At 44.5% G+C, this 24,562-nt stretch overlaps 1 protein-coding gene and 1 long non-coding RNA gene across 2 annotated transcripts; both read left to right on the top strand.

Moving 5' to 3' along the window:
- Positions 1 to 18,109: 18,109 nt before the first annotated feature.
- On the top strand, positions 18,110 to 18,713 carry LOC306651791 (small integral membrane protein 10-like protein 2A). Its single transcript, XM_079124640.1, has one exon. The coding sequence runs from the start codon at positions 18,290 to 18,292 to the stop codon at positions 18,524 to 18,526; it is 237 nt and encodes a 78-aa protein (XP_078980766.1). The 5' UTR covers positions 18,110 to 18,289; the 3' UTR covers positions 18,527 to 18,713.
- Positions 18,714 to 18,763: 50 nt separating this feature from the next.
- LOC306651793 lies at positions 18,764 to 21,830 on the top strand. Its single transcript, XR_013761207.1, has 3 exons — positions 18,764 to 18,903; positions 19,517 to 19,717; positions 19,847 to 21,830. It is a non-coding gene; the product is annotated as an uncharacterized lncRNA (long non-coding RNA).
- The last annotated feature ends 2,732 nt before the right edge of the window (positions 21,831 to 24,562 follow it).

The following is a 24,562-nucleotide window of genomic DNA, read 5'->3' as shown; positions in this document are numbered from 1 at the left end:
TATGCATTCAAGGGAGAATGTGGAACATCTCAAGAAAAAGACTTTTGGGGAATAAAGTAAAAAATACATGTTGAAACGAGAATGTGGGCCATCTCCAGAGGAAAAGACAGCAATACTTCAGTGTGGGTGTTAATATTTATAAAGGGAGAGTAGTTAGAGGCTGAACTGTAGGTGAAATCAGGGCAGAGTTACACAATTTCCCAGCCAGTTTTCCCTGCATTTGCATATTGCCTACATCCTGTTACATTTTGTAGGCACAGGCGTGGGGCAAGGGCATGAGTCAAAGGTGCAGGCCAAACGTGAGGACTGGGTTACTCAGGATGCTTTTTTTGCATTTCAAAGGTTCATGGGCACTTCTCTTTTGAGGTTCAGTTTCTTTTTCTGTATCCCCAAATCAATATCTCATAAAGACCCCCTTTAAAATATCAAATTAAGCAAAGAGAGGTTTAGAAAGAGTGGTCTTTAGGCTAGGGTTACCTAGAAGTCCATTATTAAGAATTTTCACAGGCAAGAAAAATGCAAAATACCAAAAAGAGCAAAGCAGCTGGGGATTGTGGTGAACACCTGTAATCCCAGTGATTGGGAGGTTGAGGAAAGAGGATCCCAATTTTGAGGTCAGCCTGAGCAATTTAGTGAGGCCCTGTTTAGATGGAGACCACCAAAGGGACAAAGGACAAATACATTCCTGGGCCTTAACTCAGGGCCTGACTACCATTAAAAGATAGCATAAGGAGGGTGTGATGATACATCCTTGTAATCCCAGTGAGTCAGGAGGCTGAGGCAGGAGCATCACAAGTTCGAGACCAGCATCAGCAATCTAGCAGGACTCTGTCTCAAAATAAAAATAAAAAGGACTGGGGATGTTGGGAATGTAGCTCAGAGGTAAAGCTCCCCTGGGTTCAATCCCCAGAACCAAAATTAAATAAATAAATAAATAAATAAATAAAATAAAGGGGAGATAGTGTAAGTTTTATGTATGTGCTCATCTTAACTCATGGTTGTTAGGTATTAAAAGCTTGGTATGTCATTGCTGGTGGGGCTGCAAATTAGTGCAGCCACTCTGGAAAGCAGTGTGGAGATTGCTTAGAAAACTTGGAATGGAACCACCATTTGACCCAGCTATCCCACTCCTCGGTTTATACCCAAAGGACTTAAAGTCAGCATACTACAGTGATGCAGCCACATCAATGTTCATAGCTGCTCAATTCACCATAGCCAGACTGTGGAACCAACCTAGATGCCCTTCAGTTGATGAATGGATAAAGAAACTGTGGTATATATATATATATATACACAATGGAATATTACTCAGCCATAAAGAATGATAAAATTATGGCATTTGCTGGTAAATGGATGAAGTTGGAGAATATCATGCTAAGTGAAATAGGCCAAGCCCAAAAACCAAAGGCCGAATGTTTTCTCTGATAAGTGGATGATGATATATAACGAAAGGGAGTGATGGGGGGAAGAGAAGAATGAAGGAACTTTGGATGGTGTGGAGGAAAATGGGATGGGAGGGGTGGAGGATGGAAAGATAGTAGAATGAAACAGACAGTTTTATCCTATGTATATGTATGATTACATGAATGGTGTGAATCTACATTGTGCACAACCATAGAAATGAAAAGTTGTACCCCATTTGTGTACCATGAATCAAAATGCAGTCTGTAAAAATAAAAAATATTTTAATAAAGTTTGATATGTGGGCTGTGGATATAGCTCAGGTGGTAGAGTGCTTGCCTCAGAAGCACAAGGCCCTGGGTTCAATGCCCAGCACCACAAAAACATAAATAAAAGCTTGGTATGTGCATTAATTCCCCCCCTTAAAAGACCTTATCAGCTTCAGAAGCCAGATGCAACTTTAAGACCAGGATGCTCTTGCCTGGAATCTCTGAGTGTAACAGTGGTTCACTTTATGCTTTGACTATATCCCTTGTTGCTCTAAAACTGACATTTTTTTTTCTTTTTCCCAATGTTCTCTTCCCTGACCTTCTTCTCCCTGATCTTCTGTTCCCTGATTATTTCCTCCCTAATATCTCCTCCCTAATGTCAGGAAACAGGATTTCTCTCAATTACCTCTTTAAAACCCCCCTGCTCCACTTGATGGGGAGAATCATAGACTCTGGGACAGAAACCCCCTGTTTCTCCTTCACTAGCAAAGCAATAAAACTTCTTTTTCCTTTTTCTCAAAACCTTGTCTTTATTGAATTGACATTGGGGATGAGGACCAAGCTCTCAGGAGACAAACAATATAAAGGGTATAAACTGTTGAGTAGTCATCAAAATGGCAAATTCCAGGGCCCTTAACTTGTCACTTGCCATAATTTGGGTTCTCTTCCATTTCCCACCTATGTGTTCCCTGAACGTTTTACAGCCTTTCATCCTCAGCACAAGACAGATGTTTATATAGAATGCAGTGTCAATAAGAAAAACTAACTTTGGACTCCAGGATGACCATCTGATCATGCCTTCCTCAGAGTTAAATGACCTTTTAGGGAAAAAAACACCTACATCTTTAAAACTGTACCTAAAGTCAATTAACATTCCTATACCTTACTCCTTTCCCCCCTTGCAAACAGCCCTTTCCATGAATAAAATACACACTCCCTTTGTTCAGGGGCCAGCCTGACACTCAGATCAGTACCGCCTCTTCCGCCTCTTCCGGCTCTTAGGAGAAGCCCTAACAAAAGCCTGTCTGTGTGTTCTCTCACCTGGCTGTGCTTTTTGTTTCTACAGTCAGCAAGTCAAAGTTCCCTTTGTATCTCAAAGTAACAAAAGGGATAGGAGTGGAACTCAGTGCAAAAGTGCTTGCCTAGCAAGTGAAAGGCCCTGGGTTCAATTCATGTGACTGCAAAAAAGCAAAGCAAATTGAGTAAATTTCAACTAATAAACGGAATCTCATTAGTCCTATTGCTTTTGTTACTGAAAGCTTGGTCCTTGTCCCTGATGCCAATCCAATAAATGAGAGAAAAAGGAAAAAGAAGGTTTATTGCTTTGCCAGCAAGCAAGAAACACAGGAGACTCTTGTCCAGAGGCTGTGATTCTACCCACGAAGGAGTACAGAACAGGGGATTTTTAAAGAGGGGATTAAAAGGCTACTTTCCAATTCTATCTGGAGTTGTGATTCACTTGTTAATTCGGGAGATAGTCATTTCTTTTTTTATTTTGTTTTTTATTTTTTATTTTTTTCTTTTTTTTTTATTTTATTGTAAACAAATGGGATACATGTTGCCTCTCTGTTTGTACATGGCGCAAAGGCATACCATTTGTGTAATCATAAATCCACATACAGTAAGTCATTTCTGAGAACTTCGGTACCATCCCCAAAGTCTGGATTACTTTGTTCCTGTGATGGGTGTGTGCTCAAGGACAGACAACTCTGTGTAGGATGGGGAAGAAGGGCAATCCTGTTCACCCTGCTATTAGGGAGGGTAGAGATTAGGGAGGAGGAGGGAGAGAAAAATGTCCATTTTAAAAATAAGTCATAGTGGCAGAGCAGCAAAGGATATATTCAAGCATAAAGTGGACCACTGTTACACTTTTATCTCATCAAATAAAACCAACTTGCAGGGCTAGGGATGTGGTTCAGTGGTAGAGTGTTCGCCTAGTAAGTGTGAGGCCCTGGATTAGATCCCCAGTACTGAGATAGGGACTTAGGATAAAGAGAGAGAAATCCTGAGTCTTACAGAAAATGCCTACAAGCCCTTGTCAATATTGGCCCACGAAGGAAACACAAAATGAGGGAAATACACAAGTGCAGGGAAAACTGGTTCCATATTGGGCAGCTCCACCCTGGGTCCCCCTCCAGTCTGGCCCCTGATACAGCCCTTCTATAAATATGGAACCCCCAGCCCAATCAGGGCTGCTTCTCCCTCCCTAGACAGCCCACATTCTCCCTTGAATGTGTAACTACCTTCCTAAATAAACCTCTGTCTCACTGGGGCTAAAATGATTTTCTGTCACAAATGCCAAGAAGCCTGCTGACCCTGAGTTGAGTCCCCCTCTCCTCTGGGAACTCCGAGGACACTTCTCTGGAGACATCTCTTCTGTGACAGTACCTCAAAACAACAACAACAACAAAACCAAATCAACTGATATGTAACAATAGTTCCGCTAGAGATTTGCATTCAGGTGTGCCCCTTAGCTAGTCATTCTAATACAAATCAAGGTTATTTACCATTTGGTTTGAAAACTTATTACAAGAATTACATTTTAAAACAACCTTAGAATTTTTAGGTACACACCACAGAATGGTAAAAATTTTGAATACAGACTACAAGAATTGTTTATTTATCAATTAAGAGCACATTTAAATATACAGTATATCTAAAACATATTTTGCAAACCAAATTACATTGCTAACAGCATAATTGAGAAAACTTTAAAAGTCACACTTATGTCTTATATTAAATCTTTAATTTAGAAATTTTCATGAGATGGAAGATGAATAAAGCAAGATTGCTACTTGCTAACTACAGGGACATGGCTCATGACCTCTAAAATGATTACTAAAAAATACAAGATGTTACTACCATATAGAGAACTTAATAACTTAACAAAACTGTAAGAAACCCATGAAAACCACGCTGGACACGGGAAATCACATAAGGGAGTTTATTAAGCAAACAAAGTGTCTCTCTGCAGGGTAAGAGAGAAAATGAGAGGAAAAGAGAAAGGGCGCACACTAGAGAGAGTGGAAAAGTGAGGAGGAGAGAGAAAGAAAGTGAATAGGAGAGAGAAAGCAAGAGAAAAGATGGCAGGGAAGGTATCCTTAAGCAGTTGAATTCCGCCAGGCCAAAAGGGGACCAATAATGGAAAAGGATACTTGCAAGCTGACTGATGAACCAATAGGATGTTCACAGACTGACAAGTGGTTGGGAGGCGGGGAAAATGGCTGCACAGGAAAGGGCGGGAGAGCAGCTTTCAAACTGACAAGCTAGGTTGTGATGCAGCGTAAAGGGAGGGGGAGCAGCTTTGTATTACAAAAACAATTTAGTAAGCTTTGTAGCATGCTAAGACATCAAGTTTTATATCAGAACTATCAGATTTCTAAAACTTTATGGTTTGTAAAACATATTGGAGCCAGGTGGAGTGGCACATGCCTGTAATCCCAACTACCCTGGAGGCTGAGGAAAAAGGATTCCAAGTTCAGGGGATGGCCTGAAAAACTAAGTCTGACCCTGTATCAAAGTTTAAAAATATTAAAAAGGACTGGGGATGTAGCTCAATGATACAGTGCCCCAGGAATCAATCCCCAATGCCACAAAACAGCCAAACAACCAAACAACCCCCCATGCCATTACAAAGTAGTTCATTTAACCAGTGTTATAAACCACCAACAGCCTTTAGAATAAATAAAGGTATAAATAAACCCTAACACTCTTAAGACTTAACTTTCTGAAGCAATCAAAAACCTAAACACAGGTTTAGGTTCATTAGGCCAGTACATTGTAAACTTTGAGAAGCACAGATCAATAGTGTAAGAGATTCTTTACATTTTTCTACAATTTAAACATGAATCAAGCAGAACAGAAAGGTGAAATACATACTTATCTCTGTATGCATATGTATGCACATATATATATAGATATGTATGTGTGTGTATATCTATATCTTTTCCATTTCTTTTACTTTACTGAATGTCTACTCTATTCCCTCAATTTTGTTCTCCCAGAAATTTCCTTCCCAAATATACTAATTCATAACACAATTATTGTGGAGCACAGACCATGTGAGAAAGTTTCTGTTGCCAACACTTGGTCCTTGTGCCTAATGCCAATCCAGTAACAAGGAAAATGTTTTGAGAAAAAGGAAAATAAGTTTTATTGCTTTGCCAGCAAAGGAAAAACAGGGAACTTCTGTCCCAAAGACTGTGATTCTGCCCATCAGTAGGACAGGGGGCTTTAAAAGAGGTGACTCAAAGGCTACATTCAACATGTTCTCTGTTGGTGTTGTAATTTACTTGTTAATTTGGGAGATAATCATTTCTGAGATCTAATGTTGGGGTCTTTAGCCCCTTGCTCTTCTCAACCATCGATAAGGGAAGGAGGCACTCCCCAACAAGGCCAGACGGGGAAGGTAGGGCCGACTGACCACCCGCACCTAGCCCTTCGGGCGGAGGACAATCAGATGCGTCAGGGAGACCAGTCACAGCAGGAACTCATTTATTGAGGAAGTCACACAGCTTTTATGTAGGGTAGGGGCTAGGCGGGAACCAATCAGCTTAAAGGTCAGCAAGGCATGGGGTGTTCACACAGGTGAGAGTCCTATAGGACTATATGGCAAGCACGAGCTGATCACGTTCGCGGAACTGTTGTTAACCAATCCCTGACTGTGTTCCGATTTATTGTCTTTAACTTTTGAAACCGTCTTTGAGGCCTTGATCTTGCTCACCCACCAGGAAGTAAGGAGTCAGCCTAAGTTAGTTAACGTGTCATTAGTCCCAACAATCTTCTGGTGCCATCCTCAAAGTCTGGATTACCTTGTTCCTATGGTGTGTATGTGTACTCAAGGACAGATAATGGGGAAGAAAGGTAATCTTGTTTTCCCTGAGATTAGAGAGGGGGAGAGATTAGGAAGGAGCAGGTATCAAGGAAGAGAAAGAAACATGTCCATTTTAAAAATAAGTCACAGTGGCAGAATAGCAAGGGCTGTATTCTAAGCATAAAGTGGACACTGTTGCATTTCCCCACTGTCAATTTCTACATTCCATTTCAATGGAAAAATGGGCAACAACATCTCCAATCTTCTTCTTGCTGAAAGGGGGCAAAGTTGAAGGCAGTAACCCAAAGTCTTTCTTCTCTATGAGGTGGGGCATGGACAGTCAAGAGCATTCAGGATCAGGGCCATCCAGAGTTCTACAGCAGCAGATGGCAGGTGACTGGACAAGGCACACATAGGGCAGGGATCATGCTAAGACAACAATAAATAAGACAGCAAAGCATTACTTTTTTGTAAACAATTAGCACAAAAACAATTAGTATTTCAGGCAGTCTCTGAAAACCATGAAGACAGTAACTTATAATCATATCACTGAAAAACAGATGGAGTTTATTAATATAAGAGGTCAGGAAAATTTATGTCTATGAGATTAGGCTCAAATTGACTCGGGACAAATTTGCAAGTCTAGAGTTCTTTGTGATCATCATTATTCTTAGGCACTACCACACAAGAACCCTTAATTTATAGCCTCCAGTTTTACTTACTTTTGGTAAGGCTAACACAAGTATACATCTTAAGTTACATTAAAAAAAAAAAAACACTGTTTTTTCTTTTAAATGTCCATGTAGGGCTGTGCTCAGGCTAGACTCTCCTGCCGGGTGTTTAAGAATAAGTTGGTCAAAACAGACCTTGGGATCCAAGATGGTAGACTAGAGGGGGGCTACATTCCTTATTGCTCCATAACTTGGGTTTCAAGCAGAGGATATCTGTTTCTCTATGAGGCAGTCTTTCCTGCTTATCAACCCCTCCTGTTTACACATTTGTCCAGTGTGATCACTTGCAGTCTGCCAGCATACCAACTACTTTTTGAGTGCAGATTGCTTACTGACTGGCACCTATTATCCACCATTTGCCTGTTTGCCTGCCTCTTGCCTGCCCATCACTTGCCTTTCACCTACTCATCACCCACTGCCTGAGGTCCACCTGCTGATTGTCCACTGATAGCCTGCAGACTGACTGCAGACTGCCAGTGGATCGCCAGGTGCCTGCTGTTGCCTGGAAGTCCACTGTCACAGTACCCACAGTTACAAGTGACTGCCACCATTTTGAGACAACAGCCAGGACCTGCAGGACTCCCAGCCAGACTGATCTTGCCCCGCCTCCAGGACCTTTCAACCAGATGGACCACAACCCGCCTCCAGGACCCCTGGCTGACCACACCCACATCCTGAGCTGCAGCTCCCCATTTGCCAACACATTTGGAAGCCAGTGCAGCCATCTTGGATTATCCTGGAAGCAGAAGCTGCCATCTTTAGGTGGGGCAACTCCCATCCTGAGATGCCTGCTGGAGACTGGAAGGTCATTGTCAGGTACCTCTCATACATCAGGCTATTGAAGACTGAGAGGTTTGAATACTATATGACTGTTTCACTGTAGATTTTTTTCTTTTTTTTCTCCTTTTTGAAAAATTTTAAGTTTTTATTTCTTTAATTTTCTTGCTCTATTTTCCTTTTGTTTACTTTTTCCTCAGAGTCTCTCCCTTTTCTCATGCTAACAACCAACTTCTTTTGATGATACTTGCACTCTTTCTACAATCTAAAACTTCTATATACTCTTTTCTTATCCCATTAACAGTTACATCCTCCACCCCTCCCCATCCTTTTTGTCCTCCATTAGAAACTGGAGACCTTATTGCAAATCTATTTGTTACGCTGTAGATAATAATTGAACTCATTCTGTTTATTGTGACAATATTGTTAATGTCTTCATAGGGGTTATTTGGATTAGGGCTGCATATAGTCTGTACAATGTGCTGCTAATATTGATCTCCCCATTAAAGAAGAGGATTTGGAAACCTGTGGGGTCACTATAAGGCTATAGGGGGGAATCTGCAATACCCCAGATCTGCACTGCTGGAGGAGAAGATAAATGGACAACATGAAAAAACAAGGGAAGAAAATGTTCCAAACAACCTAGATTCTATATTAATAGAATCCAGTGACAGCATGGTGGAAGAAATGTCAGAAAAGGAGTTCAGAACAAACATAATTCAAATGATTTGTGAAGTAAAGTATGAGATAAGAGAGCTTATGCAGGCAATGAATGATCACTCCAATAAGCAGTTGAAAGAGCAACTGCAGGAAGCAAAACATCATTTCAAAAAAGAGACAGAGATTCTCAAAAAAAAAAAAAAAAAAGTCCTTGAAATGAAGGAAACAATAAACCAAATAAAAAAACTTAATGGAAAGCATCACCAAAAGACTAGACCACTTGGAAGACAGAACCTCAGACAATGAAGACAAAATATTTAATCTTGAAAATAAAGTTGACCAAAAAGAGAAGATGGTAAGAAATCATGAACAAAACCTCCAAGAACTATGGGACATCATGAAAAGACCAAATTTAAGAATTATTGGGATTGAGGAAGGCACAGAGATATTAAACTAAAGGAATGAGCAACCTCTTCAATTAAATAATATCAGGAAATTTCCCAAGCCTGAAGAATGAAATGGAAAATCAAATACAAGAGGCTTATAGAACACCAAATGAACAAAATCACAACAGATCCACACCAAGGCACATTATAATGAAAATGCCTAACATTCAAAATAAAGATAGAATTTTGAAGGCTGAGAGAGAAAGCATCAGATTACATATAGGGAGAAACCAATACAGATAGCAGCAGACTTTACAACCCAGACTCTAAAAGCTAGAAGGTCCTGGAGCAACATATTTCAAGCTCTGAAAGAACCTGGTTGCCAACCAAGAATCCTATACCCAGCAAAACTTACCTTCAGATTTGAAGATGAAATAAAATCCTTCCATGATAAACAAAAGTTAAAAGAATTACAAATAGAAAGCCTGCACTATAGAATGTTCTCAACAAAATATTCCATGAGGAGGAAATGAAAAACAACACTGTAGGTCAGCAAAGGGAGGAACTACCTTAGAGAAAAATCCACTCAAAGGAGAAACCAAGCCAAGTTATAAACCAAAAATAAGCCCAAATGACTAGGAATACAAATCATATCTCAATAATAACCCTGAACGTTAATAGCCTAAACTCATCAATCAAAAGACATAGACTGGCAGAATGGACTAAAAAGAAAGACCCAACAATATGCTGCCTGCAAGAGACTCATCTCATAGAAAAAGACATTCACAGACAAAAGGTGAAAGGATGGGAAAAAACCTACCATGCACCTGGACTCAGTAACAAAGCGAGGGTTTCCATCCTTATATTAGATACAGTGGACTTCAAGCCAAAGTTAGTCCGAAGGGATAAAGAAGGACATTTCATACTGCTTAAGGGAAACATAGAAAAGGCATAACAATCATAAATATTTATGCCCCAAACAATGGCGCATCCATGAACATCAAACAAATCCTTTTCAATTTCAGGAATCAAATAGACCATGACACAATAATTCTGGGTGACTTTAACACTGCTGTTGCCAGTGGATAGATCTTTCAAACAAAAACTAAACAAAGAAACCACAGAACTTAATAACACAATCACTTAGACTTAACAGACATATATAGAATATTCCATCCATCAACAAGCAAATACACTTTTCTTTCAGCAGCACATGGATCCTTCTCTAATATAGACCATATGTTATGGCACAAAGCAGCCCTTAGGAAATGCAAAAAAATAGAGATAGTGCCTTGTGTTCTATCAGATCATATTGGAATGAAATTAGAAATCAATGACAAAATAAAAAACAGAAATTACTCCAACACCTGGAGACTAAATAATATGCTATTGAATGAAACATGGATAACAGAAAACATCAGGGAGGAGAAAAAAAATTCTTAGAGGTAAACGAGAATGATGATACAACATGTCAAAATCTCTGGGACACTATGAAAGCAGTACTAAGAGGAAAATTCATTGCATGGAGCACGTTCAAGAATAAAAAGTCAACAACTAAACGACCTAACATTACAGCTCAAAGCCCTAGAAAAAGAAGAACAGATCAACACCAAAAGTAGTAGAAGACAGGAAATAATTAAAATCAGAGCTGAAATCAATGAAATTGAAACAGAAGAAACAATTCAAAAAATTGACAAAACAAAAAGTTGGTTCTTTGAAAACTGACCTTGTTCCTATCTATTCTTAAGAGTCAGCTGAGATTCCTGAGAGATCACTCTCGTGGACATGTGCAAAGTCTCTTGACTCCTTTAGATTTCATCTACCAGTGGTACCATCTGCTGTGATGGGTCAGGGTCTTGCTGACAATATGTGACTTCTCTTGGAAGCATCAGGGACATTTCCCTCTCCAATGACCCTCCTCTTTGCAGAATGTGCACTGGTTGGCTTCCTGTACTCTAGGATCCTCTCAATCTCCCTGATCAGCACGTTGGGTGACTCACCAGAGTTACAGGGCCCAAAGAGGGGTCCTGCCATTCTCTGATCTTGACTGACTTTAGAGGGCAATAAACAAAATGATGGCTACTTTTTCTTTGGCCCTTTTACTTTCTTGTCTTTGGTCTCCATGTTTGGTTTTAAACATGCAGCAAGCCAGTTTCACCAGTCTTAAAGAGGGAGTAACAGGTTATAACTTCAATATCTATAATTTTACAGGTACCCCTTTCATTTAATTGGGGTCAGTATTAGTACTGGAATTCAGCCTTATATCCTGTCTGTCTTGTAGGTGATCACTTATTATCTCAAATTAACCCAGGTTGGTTTTTTTTAGAAGCAGTACCTCTGCAAAATACTAACAGGCAACAGCTATAAAATTTACAAGGAAAACACAAAATGAAATTACAGAGCAAAAACATTCAGTTTCTTTAATAGCTATGAAGCAAGAAAATTGACTTTTTAAATCTTGAACCTTTACTTAGTTATATATTATATTCCCCGTTTGAGATCACAGTAATCTTTAAAACAAAAACCAATCTTTTGAACATAACTTTAAATGAGCTGAAATCTAGCCTATTTTGGAGCCATTCTAACATGGAAAAAGGTGGGAGGTAGAGCCTTATCTCAGGTAAGGCGGGGGCTCTTCACAACTAACACAATACAGCATTACACCTGAAACATTAATCAAAGTAAGGCTAAGAGAGCTTTAACTTTCTTTGGTGGAAAAAGTGACAGGGTGCTTCTATGTTTTACAATGTCACCTTTAAACAGATCAGGCTCTCCTTATTATCTTCACAAAATGCATTTAAGTTCCAAATCAAACACAAAGGGTAACACAAATTTGTATATATAACTTATTGACAACGGGTTACTTTATCCAGCTATAAAACATAAAAAATGACATGAATAAATACCAACCATATTTCTTATCCAAGAATTTTGCTATAGATAATTTTAGTTTGGAGAACACCAACTTGGCAAAATGCTCTCCTAAGCATTACATTTAATTTAGTTTAATTTTTAAAGTACAATTTAAAATCTGGAGTGTATGGTAAGGATAATCACAGGTCTGCATGGGTTAACAAAAATCAAAGAGTAGCCTTAAATCTCTTACACATATAAGAAACAGTGTTAATGATCAGAAATTGACTTAGTCAAAGCATACAGATACAAGACAGGTCTTCAAATGATAGTGTGGCCCTTCTATGTCAGATACAATGTATAAAAGAGACCACTTGTTGCTTATCTTGCTGGTAAACTTACATAAACTTTCATTTTATAAAATTTCACATAACAGACAAGGCATAGAAAGAGAGTTCTCAGATGCATACGTATACTTAGTCACATATATTTAGGGTGTCAACTATAGTAACAGTTGTTTGTTTAACCAGTTACCAAGTAATCTTTTAAGACTTTACAACAGGTACAAACCCTAATTCTTTTAAGATTTAGTTTCCCCAAATAATAAAACCTAACAAATACAAGAAAATTATCCTGATAGATAAGAGCAGATCAATGTTTCAGACTTTGCTTCATATCAGTAAAGTTCAAATAACTTTAACTGATTGTGCAAATTATAGCCAATTTAATCACAAAAACAAACTTTTTGGGATTTACCTTCCACAAATTTTCTGGGATTTACCTTCCACAAATGTGACTTACTTAGACATTCATAAATTTATACCCTTAGTTTTGTCCTCTTTCATTTTGGACTTTAGCCCAAGAATATTATTTTACCAGACAAAATACTTTCTCATCCAGAAGTATTTCTTTTACCTTCTAATTTTCCATACTAAAATATTTCCATACCTGTAACTTTCTTCTTTTTTTTTAAGTTTCAGATCCTTTATTAAATTCATATTCATATTCTGAAAAAATTCTTATGAATGTTATCTGTGCATGTAATTTACACAACAAATTCATCCCAGGAGAGGGATCAGACAATCCGTCATATACAAAAACTGTGACAATCTTTTCTCTCCCTTGTGGCATTTAAGTGGTTGGAGCACAGAATATTTTTGAGCCTCATTTGTCTCCCTTATTATCACAATGCCATCAACTTTCAGTTCCCCACTGTCAATTGTACCCATAGCCTCCTTTGGGGCCTTTTTCTTATACTAGGCATATTGATATGCAATGGAGGAGGACCCTTCCATCCTTTTCTGAAGGCTCCCTTAAAGAATCTTTCTCAGAGGCTGCCTACAAAACATGGGTTGTACATTGTTTCTGTCTTTTTTCTTTTCTGGGTGCAGTTATTTATTCTAGCAGTCTTCCCCAGGAATTTAGTTTGATGGAATAATGTTATAGTAAGAACTGCTTTGCTCCAGTGATGGATATCCCCTGGCCAAATGGATTGTCCTGTCACATCTTCTTCTTCTTTTTTTTTTTTGTACCAGGGATTGAATTCAGGGGTGCTCATTCACTGAATCACATCCCCAGCCCATTTCTGTATTTTATTTAGAAACAGGGTCTCACTGAGTTGCTTAGGGCCTCGCTAAATTGGTGAGGCTGGCCTTGAACTTGAGATCCCCCTGCCTCAACCTCCTGAGCCACTGGGATTACAGGTGTGCACCACCATGCCTGGCTGCTGTCACATCTGTAAAAAGGAGACTATTCCTGTCCCCAGTTCATAAACTAACAGTGCTGAAGCCTACTGCCACATCCTTTGTGGTCATCAACCTCCACACTCCCTGGGGCAAAAGGGGTTTAAAGGAAAGGCAGAGATCAGGTTCTCTTTGGCCATTATTTTTACAGCCCAGGCAGCTTTTCAGGATTTTTTTTTTTTTTGCAGATTAGGGTTAGTGTCCTTGACCACAGCAAGGTGATCTGTGGCTGCCTGGGGCCAGACTGATTGAAATCTTTTTAACCCTTTCTTCTAGTGTCCTGCTATCCTTGCACACCAGAGGCAGTGCCTTTTGGCCCCTTCAAATTAGTTCCTGACTGTTCTGATCCCTTGTCATGCAAATGCATATATGCCTGTACATACAGAATCTTTCATATACTTTACCCCTGACAGACCAACTTCAATGTCAAGACTGTATAACAATCCAGAAAAACAATTCAAAGCCCAGATTGTGTGACAGTAAACTGTCTTTCTCTTAGACAGGCTTATACCTATTGGTGGCCCATTCATCCAAAATTTCTTTGCTCAAGAGACTACTGGTAAGATCAATGCATCATGGCCCATGTCTTAAGGGCCAGTAACAGACAAAAAGCCAGACAGACAAAAGAGGATAACTGAAATCAGGGCTGACAGATGGGAACCTTTAAAACAGATAGACCTGCACGTACAAATTTCTTACACTTACTTTACTTTTGACAGACCAACTCCAACTGTAAGATTGTACAATAATCCAGAAAGCTACTTAAAAGCCAGATCATTACAGTAAAACATTATCTTACACAGGCTTATACCTCTAGGCGGCCCGTTCTTCAACTTTACCTATAACAGACCAACTCCAATTGCAAGATTGTACAAAGAAACAGAGAGAGACAATCAGAGAGGAGCCCCAAAACCATAGCAGACAGACAGGGACCTTTAAATTGACCAACCAAGATCTTTCCCAAGAGACTACCTGTAGGATCAATGCAGTATTGGCCATGCCTTAAAAGGGACAGTAATAGATACCAACAAAACAAAGACCCAGACAGGCAACCAGAGAGAATTCCCAAGTCCAAGGTTAACAAACAGATGAGACCCCAGAACAGACCAGAAGGGAGTTCATATCCCTAGGTTCTCAAGTCCTGCTTTATCATGACTCCTACACCAGTGGTGCTACAACGTCCCCAGACAGAGATCAGATGTTTCCACCAAGAGGAACCAGGTCTGTGGAATCAAGGGTCTTGGTACGCACACCAGGGGAGCTTACCAAATGACCAAATTTGTCTTGACTTTCCTGAGTTCAGTTTTTTTTTTTTTTTCTCACAGTGGACTAGGACTGAGCAACCTGCATTGTTCATGGAGAGAAGGTGGGAATTCCCCAAAGCAAAAGGAGCTTCGGCAGCTGCTGGGATGGTCCCTGGGTCCCTCCCTTTACTCACAGGAACAGCTAGCTCCCCTGGTTCCACCGGAGGCAAACTCACCGTCTCCTAACTCCTGCAGGTGGCTCTCAACAAGTTCGTCAGCACCATGAATCCTTGGCTTGGAATTAGGGTTCCCTGGAGAGCCAGGCCTGCCCAAGAAAGCTGGAGTGGGGGCTGCTCTCGGGGTCCATCTTATGTCCAAATTTGTTGCTGGGAGCTAGTTCCTTTTCCCAGTGCCAATCCAATAACAAGGACAGAGTTTTGAGAAAAAGGAAAAAGAAGGTTATTGCTTTGCTAGCAAAGGAGAAACACAGAGGAGTCCTGTCCCAGAAGCTGTGGTTCCACCTATCAGCAGGAGCAGGGGTCTTTTTAAAGAGGTGACTCAAAGGCTACACTCCCTGTGTTCTCTGTCTGGAATAGTAATTCACTTGTTAATTTGGGAGATAGTCATTTCTGAGATCTTCTGGTGCCATCCCCAAAGTCTGGATTGATTACTTGCTTCCTGTGATGGGTGTGTCCTGAAGTATAGATAACTCTGCCTAAAATGGGGAAGCAAGGTGATCCTGTTTCCCCTGAGATTAGTTAAGGGGAGAGATTGTGGAGGAGCAGGGAGAGAGGAAGCGAAAGAAACATGTCCATTTAAAAAAAAATAAGTTGCAGTTGGTTCTTACGCTTATTTTACTTTTGACAGACCAACTCCAACTGCAAGATTGTACAATAATCTGCAGTTATAGTTCCACGACATTTAACCGAAGCAAACAAGATTATTGACATCATGTATAGCAAAAGGCCTGTTGCATATCATACTGTCATAGGAGGAGTTCCGAGAGAGGGGAACCTCTACCTGGGACAAGTGGAGTCCTTGTTGTATGTGAAGAATAAGAATTTCAGCATACACCAGAGACACAGACATTGATTCAGGAAAGCAGAAACATATTCAAGGGAGAATGTGGGCTATCACAGTTAAGGGACATTTGTGGGGTACAGTAAGAAATATACATTCAAGGAAGAACTTGTGGAAACCAAATGTCTAACATATATTAAAAACACAATACCATGTACAGTTACTGCAAAGAGAATGAAATAGGTATATATCTCACAAAATATGTACAGAGTGGCTGAGTGTGAGGGCCAAGAGGAGCCCAAATTGGGTGATGGAACATTTGTGTATCTTTATTGTAGTGATATTACACAAATTTTCAAATGCTATAAAATTGCTAGAGCTATAGATGTACACACACATACATGCACATCAATGCAGGTTGCAAATGGCAAAAGATTTATGCCTGTATTCTAGTTATCAGGACTATACCAATGTCAGTTTCCTGGATTCGATATAATGCAACATCTACAGAAAATGTCACCTTTTGATGAAAGGCACAACATTGTTTTTATACTACTTGGGCAATTACCTGTGAGTCTATAATTATTTTAAAATAAAATATTAAAAAATAAATGGGGGATGGGAGGGGGGCAAGAATGGAGGAAGGAGGGACTGTATAGAGGGAAAAGAGGGACGGGAGGGGTGGGGGGGAAAGGAAAAAATAACAGAATGAATCAAACATCATTACCCTATGTAAATGTATGATTACACAAATGGTATGCCATTACTCCATGTACAAACAGAAACAACATGTATCCCATTTGTTTACAATAAAAATAAATTTTAAAAAATAAATGGGAAGAGGTTGAGGAGAAGTTTCAGAAATGATTGAAGGAAACACACTTTGCAAATGAATGGTGCTCAATCCAGTATGGAATAAAGGGATTCTATGTGGCTTAAGTCCACATTTATGTTATTGTTTACTTTCACAACACTTTTTAATTGTATTAAATAGTACGTATAGATATAGATTTTGTGTGTGTGTATGTGTGTGTGTGTGTGTCTGTGTGTGTGTGTGTGGAGAGAGAGAGAGAAACTAAAAAGTCTAAATCTTCCCCCACTGCTTTTCCCAGAGGTGAACAATGTTGAACAATTCGTTATATCTGCCCAGCATTTTATAAAACTCATTTATACTAATGCATGTCATTGCTAAAATCATGTTACACAAAAACCTGGTGGTTCTGGAACTGCTTTTTCTTCCTTTGTTTCTTTTTTACTTGATCTTGTAGGTAGAACAATTGCCCAAGTGTATGTGAATCTTTTGGGTTCCCTTAACAGTCTTAGAGGATGCCATCGAAATGTTCAACTGTGACAATGAACAGGTATTTTGAGAGGTTCTAAATACAGTTCTTGTAAAACTGGAATGGAGTCATAGTGACTGCTTTTAGAGTCATAACCCTAAGGAAACATAAGCATTTCCTCATTTCACTAACTAGTCTGGAAAACAGCCGAATTTGCAATGGGTTTGTTTCAGCTTACGTAATGTAAAGATGAGATGAAACCAGGAAAGGGCTCTTAAGCACACCAGCCAAAAATGCCACAACCAAGGGCAAATGAAAACCGGAGAACCTTGTGCAGGAACCAGGGCCAACAGTGGCTTAAGACGAGTGCTTAGAAAGGGCCAAGACAAGGGCAGATTCACCAACAAAGAAGTATACAGGACCAGTGAACAGACGAAATGAGAAAAAATGCTCTCCTGTGAGTTTGGTGGCACTCCTCGTTGGTACGGTTCCTGCACTAGTCAATTACAGAAAGAGGACTGCAAATTAAAGGAAGGTACAGAGGTTCGTCCTGCCAGGTTTTCTGGGGACACTACGGGAGAAGGCTGATGCTGTGAATGTACAGGGCCTTCTGGATGAGATTTCTGCATAGACTCAGCATAGCCGTCCAAACCAGCCATTCCTCCACTCACACTACCCACTCCGGGATTCTGCAAAGGCAACTCCTGGCCCCAGGGCCCTCCAATCCTTTCAGGCCTCGGGCTATGGTCTCAGGAACCGCCAGGAGGTTGGGCAGTAGAGGTGGGGCGGGTCCCGTGGGCGGGGCTGTGCCGGTGAGGTGTGTCCTATGGGCGGGGCTTACGAGAGGGACGGGACTCGTGGGCGGGGTCTCATGGTTAGGGGCCATTCTGTGGCTCCTGGCTAGGGGTGGGGCCATGATGTAGGGGGAGCTTAGCTGGAGGCTGACCTGCCAGAGTCGCAGGCGCTGGGCGGCCTGAGTCAGGCGTGGGCGGGGAGAGCCGGAGGGCAGGGCTCCCCGAGGACAGCGGCGCTCCAGACCTCGCTGGCCGCCGCCCTGTAGGTCTGCGCTGCTGTAGGTCAGCGGGTCAGCTGGGCCTGCGGCGGCCCCGGCCCATGGCGGCGTCGGCGGCTCTGTCGGCGGCGGCGGCCGCGGCGGCTCTGTCGGGCCTGGCGGTGCGGCTGTCACGCTCGGCCGCCGTCCGCGGCTCCTACGGCGCCTTCTGCAAGGGGCTCACCCGCACGCTGCTCACCTTCTTCGACCTGGCCTGGCGGCTGCGCATGAACTTCCCCTACTTCTACGTGGTGGCCTCGGTGATGCTCAACGTCCGCCTGCAGGTGCGGATCGAGTGAGCGCCAGCCGCGGCGGCGGCGGGGTCGGAGCGTCGCCCGCCCTCCAGCGCCCGGCCAGGACGCCTTGCGAAGGGCAGCGGGACCTCCCGGGGCCGCCCGGACGCTTCGGGGCGCGGAGGCGGAGTGGCCTGGGCCCCTGCAGCTGTAGCCACCCGCGGCGGGGGGACCGCCACCCGGCCCGGCCCCGACTGCAAGAGCCACCCGCCACCCGGCCCGGCCCCGACTGCAAGAGCCACGAGTCCTTTGCGTTGGCTCGAGGAAATGAGGAGCCCGAGTCCGGCCGACCTGTTGCCTCACGCTGGCCAGGACCGGGGAACCGGGGAACCGGAAAGGGGATTTTACCGCAGCGAATTCATTTGCCAAGTCTGAGCAAAAAGGTAGGAGGGGAAAGGGTGGGATGGGGGTGGGGTCCGGTGGCCGAACCATCTTGATGTCGGGGAACCCTGGAGGTTTGGGGCAACAGGGAGGCACCCGGACAAAGCAGCGTGAAGAGCTGCAGGCCAGGCAGGGGAAAGGCAAGGCGGACCCAGGCTCTCCTCTGCTCCCCTGCCCTGCGTGGTTCCTCTAGGCGGTGACGGCTGGTAGCGGCCTGGCAACCGGGAGGGTCAGGACATCACCAGGGGACAGAGAAGAAGCCCCCTCTCATGCACGGCTCGGATCCCCTACCCCCTTGACACACAGACTGTGGCGGTGTCCCCTGAACGCTGGGGAATGGGCCAGGGAGGTCCCAGGAAGGCCCTGGAGGAGAAAAGATGTGCCCACCCTTCTCCACCTGTCTCGGGGGACTCGTGGTAAGGATGGTTGCCTTATAGCCAAACCCCAGGTCTGGCCCCTTTTCAGAGCTCAGGCCCCTGGGGCTCTCCTCAGCTCCACACAGCCATTTGCAAAACTGCCTCCTGCCCTCTCCTTGGGGCCAGAGGACTGGCCTCTGCCCTCTCCTGAAATCCCTCTTGCTCCGCTAGCTCCATCCGGGGCCATTCTCATTTGCAGACACGGATGAGTGGAAAAGAGGTGGTCCTGCCTCTCCCTACCCCCCCGCAGCCTTGCTCTGTGACCATCAGCCCAGGCTTCCTACAGGGCCGGCCACTGTCCTCTCAGAACCACAGAAGCCCACCCTCCAGCCATGGACAAGCCAGGAAGCCCACTGTGTGCGCAGGAAATTTGGGAAAATGAAAGACTCTCCCTGAGCAGGTAGCAGCTCTCAGTCTGGGGAGGTGGTGAGGGCAGAAGGAGAAGGGGGTTGCAGAGAAAGCTCCACAGGACACAAGGTCCTCTGTCTGTGGCCAGCAAATCTGAGGTCTCCATCTCTTTCTTTTCCAGGCAGTGGTCTTTGTAGGTGGTGGCCCGCTCCTTCTCTGGCCTTGTCAAGAGTCTGATCCCTGCCTGGAGGTGCCTCTGACCTGCAGCTGCCTGGGAGCAACTGAGTGGAATGCCCAGGAGGAGAGGAAGGGCCTTCCTGGTAGAGGCCTAGCATGGGCAGAGGCCCTGGGGGGGGGGTGGCCTCGGGATTGGGCCCTGGCATGGAAGGGGGGTCCTGTTTCCTGGGAACTGAGCTCTCCTAGCAACACTGTGAGGGAGATGTGTTCTCCTGCCTGATAGGGCTCCAGGGAAGGGGCTGGGATTTGCCCTTGTCACCCAGGTGGGAGGGTGGAGCTGAGTCTGCTGCTGGACCTGCAGCCTCCCACTCCCTCCACAGACTTGCTTAAGACCTGGCAGCATTTGGGATGGGGAGGGAGCACGGAGCTCCCAGGGGACCTAGGAAGAGAGGGTCCAGGGGTAGGAAATCTGGGGATCTGGCTTTCCTTGGAGTGGTATGGAAGGTCCCAGGGAGGAGGAACAGTGAGCTGAGATGGGGCACAAGAGAGATGTGTCCCAGGACCCTCTGGTGTGTGGAGTCCTCAGCAGAGAGCCTCCCCTTCCCATAGCACCTTAGCTTGACAACTCCTCAGCAGCTGCGTGGCACAAGCCTCTCAGTTTGGTGGTGGAGTGGGGAAGAGGGTGGCTCTCTGCTCCTAGGGACATGATATATCCAGGAGGTGGGGTGAAATAGGGCTGGGATTGTCCCCCTGACCTCGGGCTCAGGCTCCTATCCCTAGGATCACACAGGAGCATCTCATCCACATGACCTGGGATGGCCCTGGAGGCCCCAGGCTTGCTGCTGTTTGGGATCCCCAAATGGCCAGAAGTGGAGTCCTCACCACCCATGCCCATTCCCTCAGCTCAAGGCCCATGTGCTGAGTTCCTGGGACCCAAAGCTGCAGAACCCTTGGCCAGTCCCAGGGACCGAGTGGCCCAGCCTCCCACCCTCTGCCCTCAGCTGCCCACTGAACCTGGGGTCTCCAATGAAGATCTCAGTTTGTCTCAATTTGTTCGGAGGCCTTAACATGGCTGCCATGTACTCCTGCGGTTTCCCAAAGTCTAGGCCTGATAGCTTCCTTCCTTGTGCCAGGTCTCTGGAGCCCTGCATCTGCTGACCCTTCTCATCCACCCCAGTCTTGTACACTCAGGACCACTTCCGGAGACCTGTTAGCCTCTGACCTCATCCACAGGTCTCTGGGTGCCACCTCTGTGGGACAAGAGACACCCAGGGCAGGAGAAGAGGAAAGCAGGAGCCGGGGGCGCTCCTTGGGTCTACTACTCAGTTGTGGCCCTTTCAGACCCTGGTCTTGCCCTCTGTGACAAGACCTCAACTCCAGCCTCTTCCTCAGCCAGCAGGGAAGGAAGGAGGAAGGCCCCTTCGCTGTTGTGTGCACGTGTTTGAGTACGCATGTGTGTGAGTGAGCTAGTGTGGGTGTGAGCTAGGGCATGGAGCTGTTGAATATAAGGAGCTGCTCTAGCTGCCAGCCCTCTCTGCATAGGGCCCAGCCTGGGGCCTTGGAGCCCTTCCCTACAGGGAGAGAGGTGTGTGGAGCCTCAGGGCCCACCCTCAGGTCTCCACTCCAGGGAAACCCAACCCTGCCCAGCACCCTGGCTTGGTCTGTGGCACCTCTGCCAAAAAGGATCGGCCCCAGGAGTTCCTCCACTGTTGGGGCCTTGACCTGTGGCTGAGCTTCTGCTTTCCTGCCTCCCCTCTTGCCCGCTTTCTCTCCCCCATGGGTCCTTGCTGCGTGATGGGGTCTCAATGCACTTTATTTATTTGCAGTCTGTGTTCCAGGTGCTGGGGCTTCTGCAAATTCAGAGACCCAGCCTGGATGACTTTACATTTCTGTGTGATGATCTCTGTGCAGGCCAGCACCATCTGGTCAGGGACATGTTCTTGTTTCTGATATTGTCACATGTTGTCTCCCCATGTTAAAAAGAAAGTCTTTGCGTTCAGAACACTACACTGGCTGGAGGCCTCTTCTTTCTGCTGGATGTGAGCAGTTGCCTGGGGCACAGGGGAGGGAGCTCCCCGGGGCTGGGAGCCTCCTAGGGCTAGGCCCCTGTCCAGAGCCTGCTGCCCCATCAGAAGCTGCTGCAGGACAAGACTTGGCAGGACCACTCCCCCTGTCCCTGAGCAGGAGCAGAGCCTGGCCCAGAGGAGGGTGGTTGTTGCCTTTCACAACCTTTGCTTAAAGGACCTGAAATGAGTCTTTTCTTCCATTATAGAACTGGGTGTTCAAACTGCTGAACGCAGCTGAACCTCTAGAGTAAAGGGAAACAGGCAGACCAAGTGCAGGTTGCAATGTGTGGTGCAGAGACTCCCCTCAGCAGCTTCCTAGGGATTCTTGGAGAGGATCAACCACCCAGCAAGCCCTGCGCCCGGATGCCTGCTTCCCTCCCCCACTATACACCAAATCATCCCTTTCACGTGGCCCCTGGCACTCGGCGCACACCTCCATCCTTTCAGTAAGGACCCTTCAGGTGCTTGTGAGCATTAAAGGGCATGAAGCCTATTAAACATTCGTTAGTTTTTGCTGTGAGGACAGGTGCAAGTGACAGGAACTGATGCCAGATAAGAGTGCTGTGTGCCATGCACTGTGCTAGGTGCTCTGCGTTCCTAATCTCAGCAGAATCTCAGGCACACCCAACCCTTTCCCCATTTGAGAGACATCGAGGGTGAAATAGATCCTAAGCAGAGACTCTTTCCTGAGCTCTCTGTCCCTACAGGCACAAAGGGTGGTGGAATGACAAAGGGGGAAGGTGACCCTGCCCTTTGGGTGGAGTCCAGGACACAGAAGAAAACCTGAGTTTTGGAGAACAGTCCTGGGGGTCATCTCCAAATGGAGCTCCCTGCTGGGAACAGCTGGGGCCACTGCCAAGTTGGGCCTTCTCCCCTTTTCCCACTTGCAGACACTGGTTGAAACCTAAGCAACTGAGTCACGAGAGAGTAAGAGCAGGAGGCAGGAGAGCAAGTGCATGAAGAACGTGCAAATCCCATGTCACTCCCACCCTTGCCCCACTCAAGGGACGCTGCTGGGTTTGGGATGAGCTGTGCATGCATGAGCACAGGTGTGCAGAGGACATCCTGCTGCGGAATCTGCTGCTCTCACTCCTTGCTTATCTCTCCATGGTACTGAGTCTACATCCAAAGCTGCCTAGCAGTGCCTGCCTGGAACAAAGATATCACCATGCATTTGTGAATATTTCTTGTTTCTTCTTGTTGTGTGGGGAGTGTGTGTGTGTGTGTGTGTGTGTGTGTGTGTGTGTGTGTAGTTGTAGTTCATGCATTGACAGATGTCGTTGTGGACAGTCATTCCTTAATATAGGCTGCTAGAAGTGGGCCAAAAGACATGCACGCTTTGGGGCTTTTGATACCCCCAGCATTGTGACACCAAGTTACTCACTCCAGTCAGGAATGAGTTTTTGAAGAGAAGGGTGACTATTCTATGTCACGACAGATTTTTTTTTCTTTTGTTACTGCCTTTCATTACTTCAAGTGGGTGCATTTCTCTCCAACACCAACCTAATGTGTAATTGAACCACTTTCCTAAAGCTGGTTCTTTCCCATCATCTCCAATTTACACCTAGGATAAAAGCCGGTCTCCCCATCTCCCACAATCTTTCCTTCCACAATCTTTACCTGTACCTAGGACTCACATCAGATCTGTAAATCTCTCAATTTCATACATTTAAATAGTTCATTTGGACATTTTGTTGTGCACTCCTTAGAACACATAAGCAGGATGAGATACTTTCATACACCTATTGACCATCCATGCTTCTCTTTGCAGCTATGGGGTGTCACTTTTTTTGGTTTTTGTTTTTGTTTTTGGGGAGTCACTTTTTAAAGGAAATGAGATTTGCCTTCCATCATTGCATGATGGGAAATGACTTTGCATCAGGATGTGAGCTTGCACTCAGTCTGTATATCACCCTAACCCATTCCTCCCATCCTCTTTTGTCAGTACTTTTAAAATGCTGCCCAGTCTCAAAAGTGAAAGAGGAGCAGCAGGAATGCAGGCAGCAGGTGGGCCTGGAGCTGCACAGTCCTTGGAGGCAGCATATAGAGCAGGTCTGAGGAGCCAGAAAGGCCCTTTCTGTAGGTAGGAGCCAGAACTGGGGCTCGGTGTGGCTCTAGGAGGTGGAAATGTGCTGTCTGCCATGAAGGGGAACCAGGACTTCTTGACCTGCCCACCTGGGGTCTCTCTTGAAAGTAAATCCCCTGCCCAGATGATGGGTTGAAACAGCCACCATTAAGGCTCTCAGTCCCCATGCCTGCACTGTGCTTGGTGCAGAGCCTGAATTTTCCATGAGAAAAACCCCATGCAGAGAGTTGAATAAAGTACAGATGCACTCAAAATGGACTCTTAAGCCACTTCCCGTGAAGCTGAAGCACATTCAGGACAAAGGGAAGAACAGAAAAGCTGCTAGAGAGGAAAAACACATTACTCTCCACCAAAAACAGAATAACAACCATATTGACACCAAATGTCATCCCCAGCCCCCAAGGCCAGAAGACAATGTATCAGTGAGGGGTCGGAGGCAGCAAACAGAAACCACAGTCAGCAGCCATTTTAAGCCAAAGTTCAATTCAGCCAGGGACCAGATGCCTGCAAACTTAGTTTAGGGACTGAAAGAATCCAAAACACTCCCAGAGATGACAAAGAACTGGTC

This window comes from Sciurus vulgaris (assembly GCF_902686455.1).
Source record: "Sciurus vulgaris genome assembly, chromosome: X".
In the NCBI taxonomy this organism is placed as follows: domain Eukaryota; kingdom Metazoa; phylum Chordata; class Mammalia; order Rodentia; family Sciuridae; genus Sciurus; species Sciurus vulgaris.
Note: the sequence above shows the minus strand (reverse complement) of the source record. Positions and strands in the feature narration are given on the sequence as shown.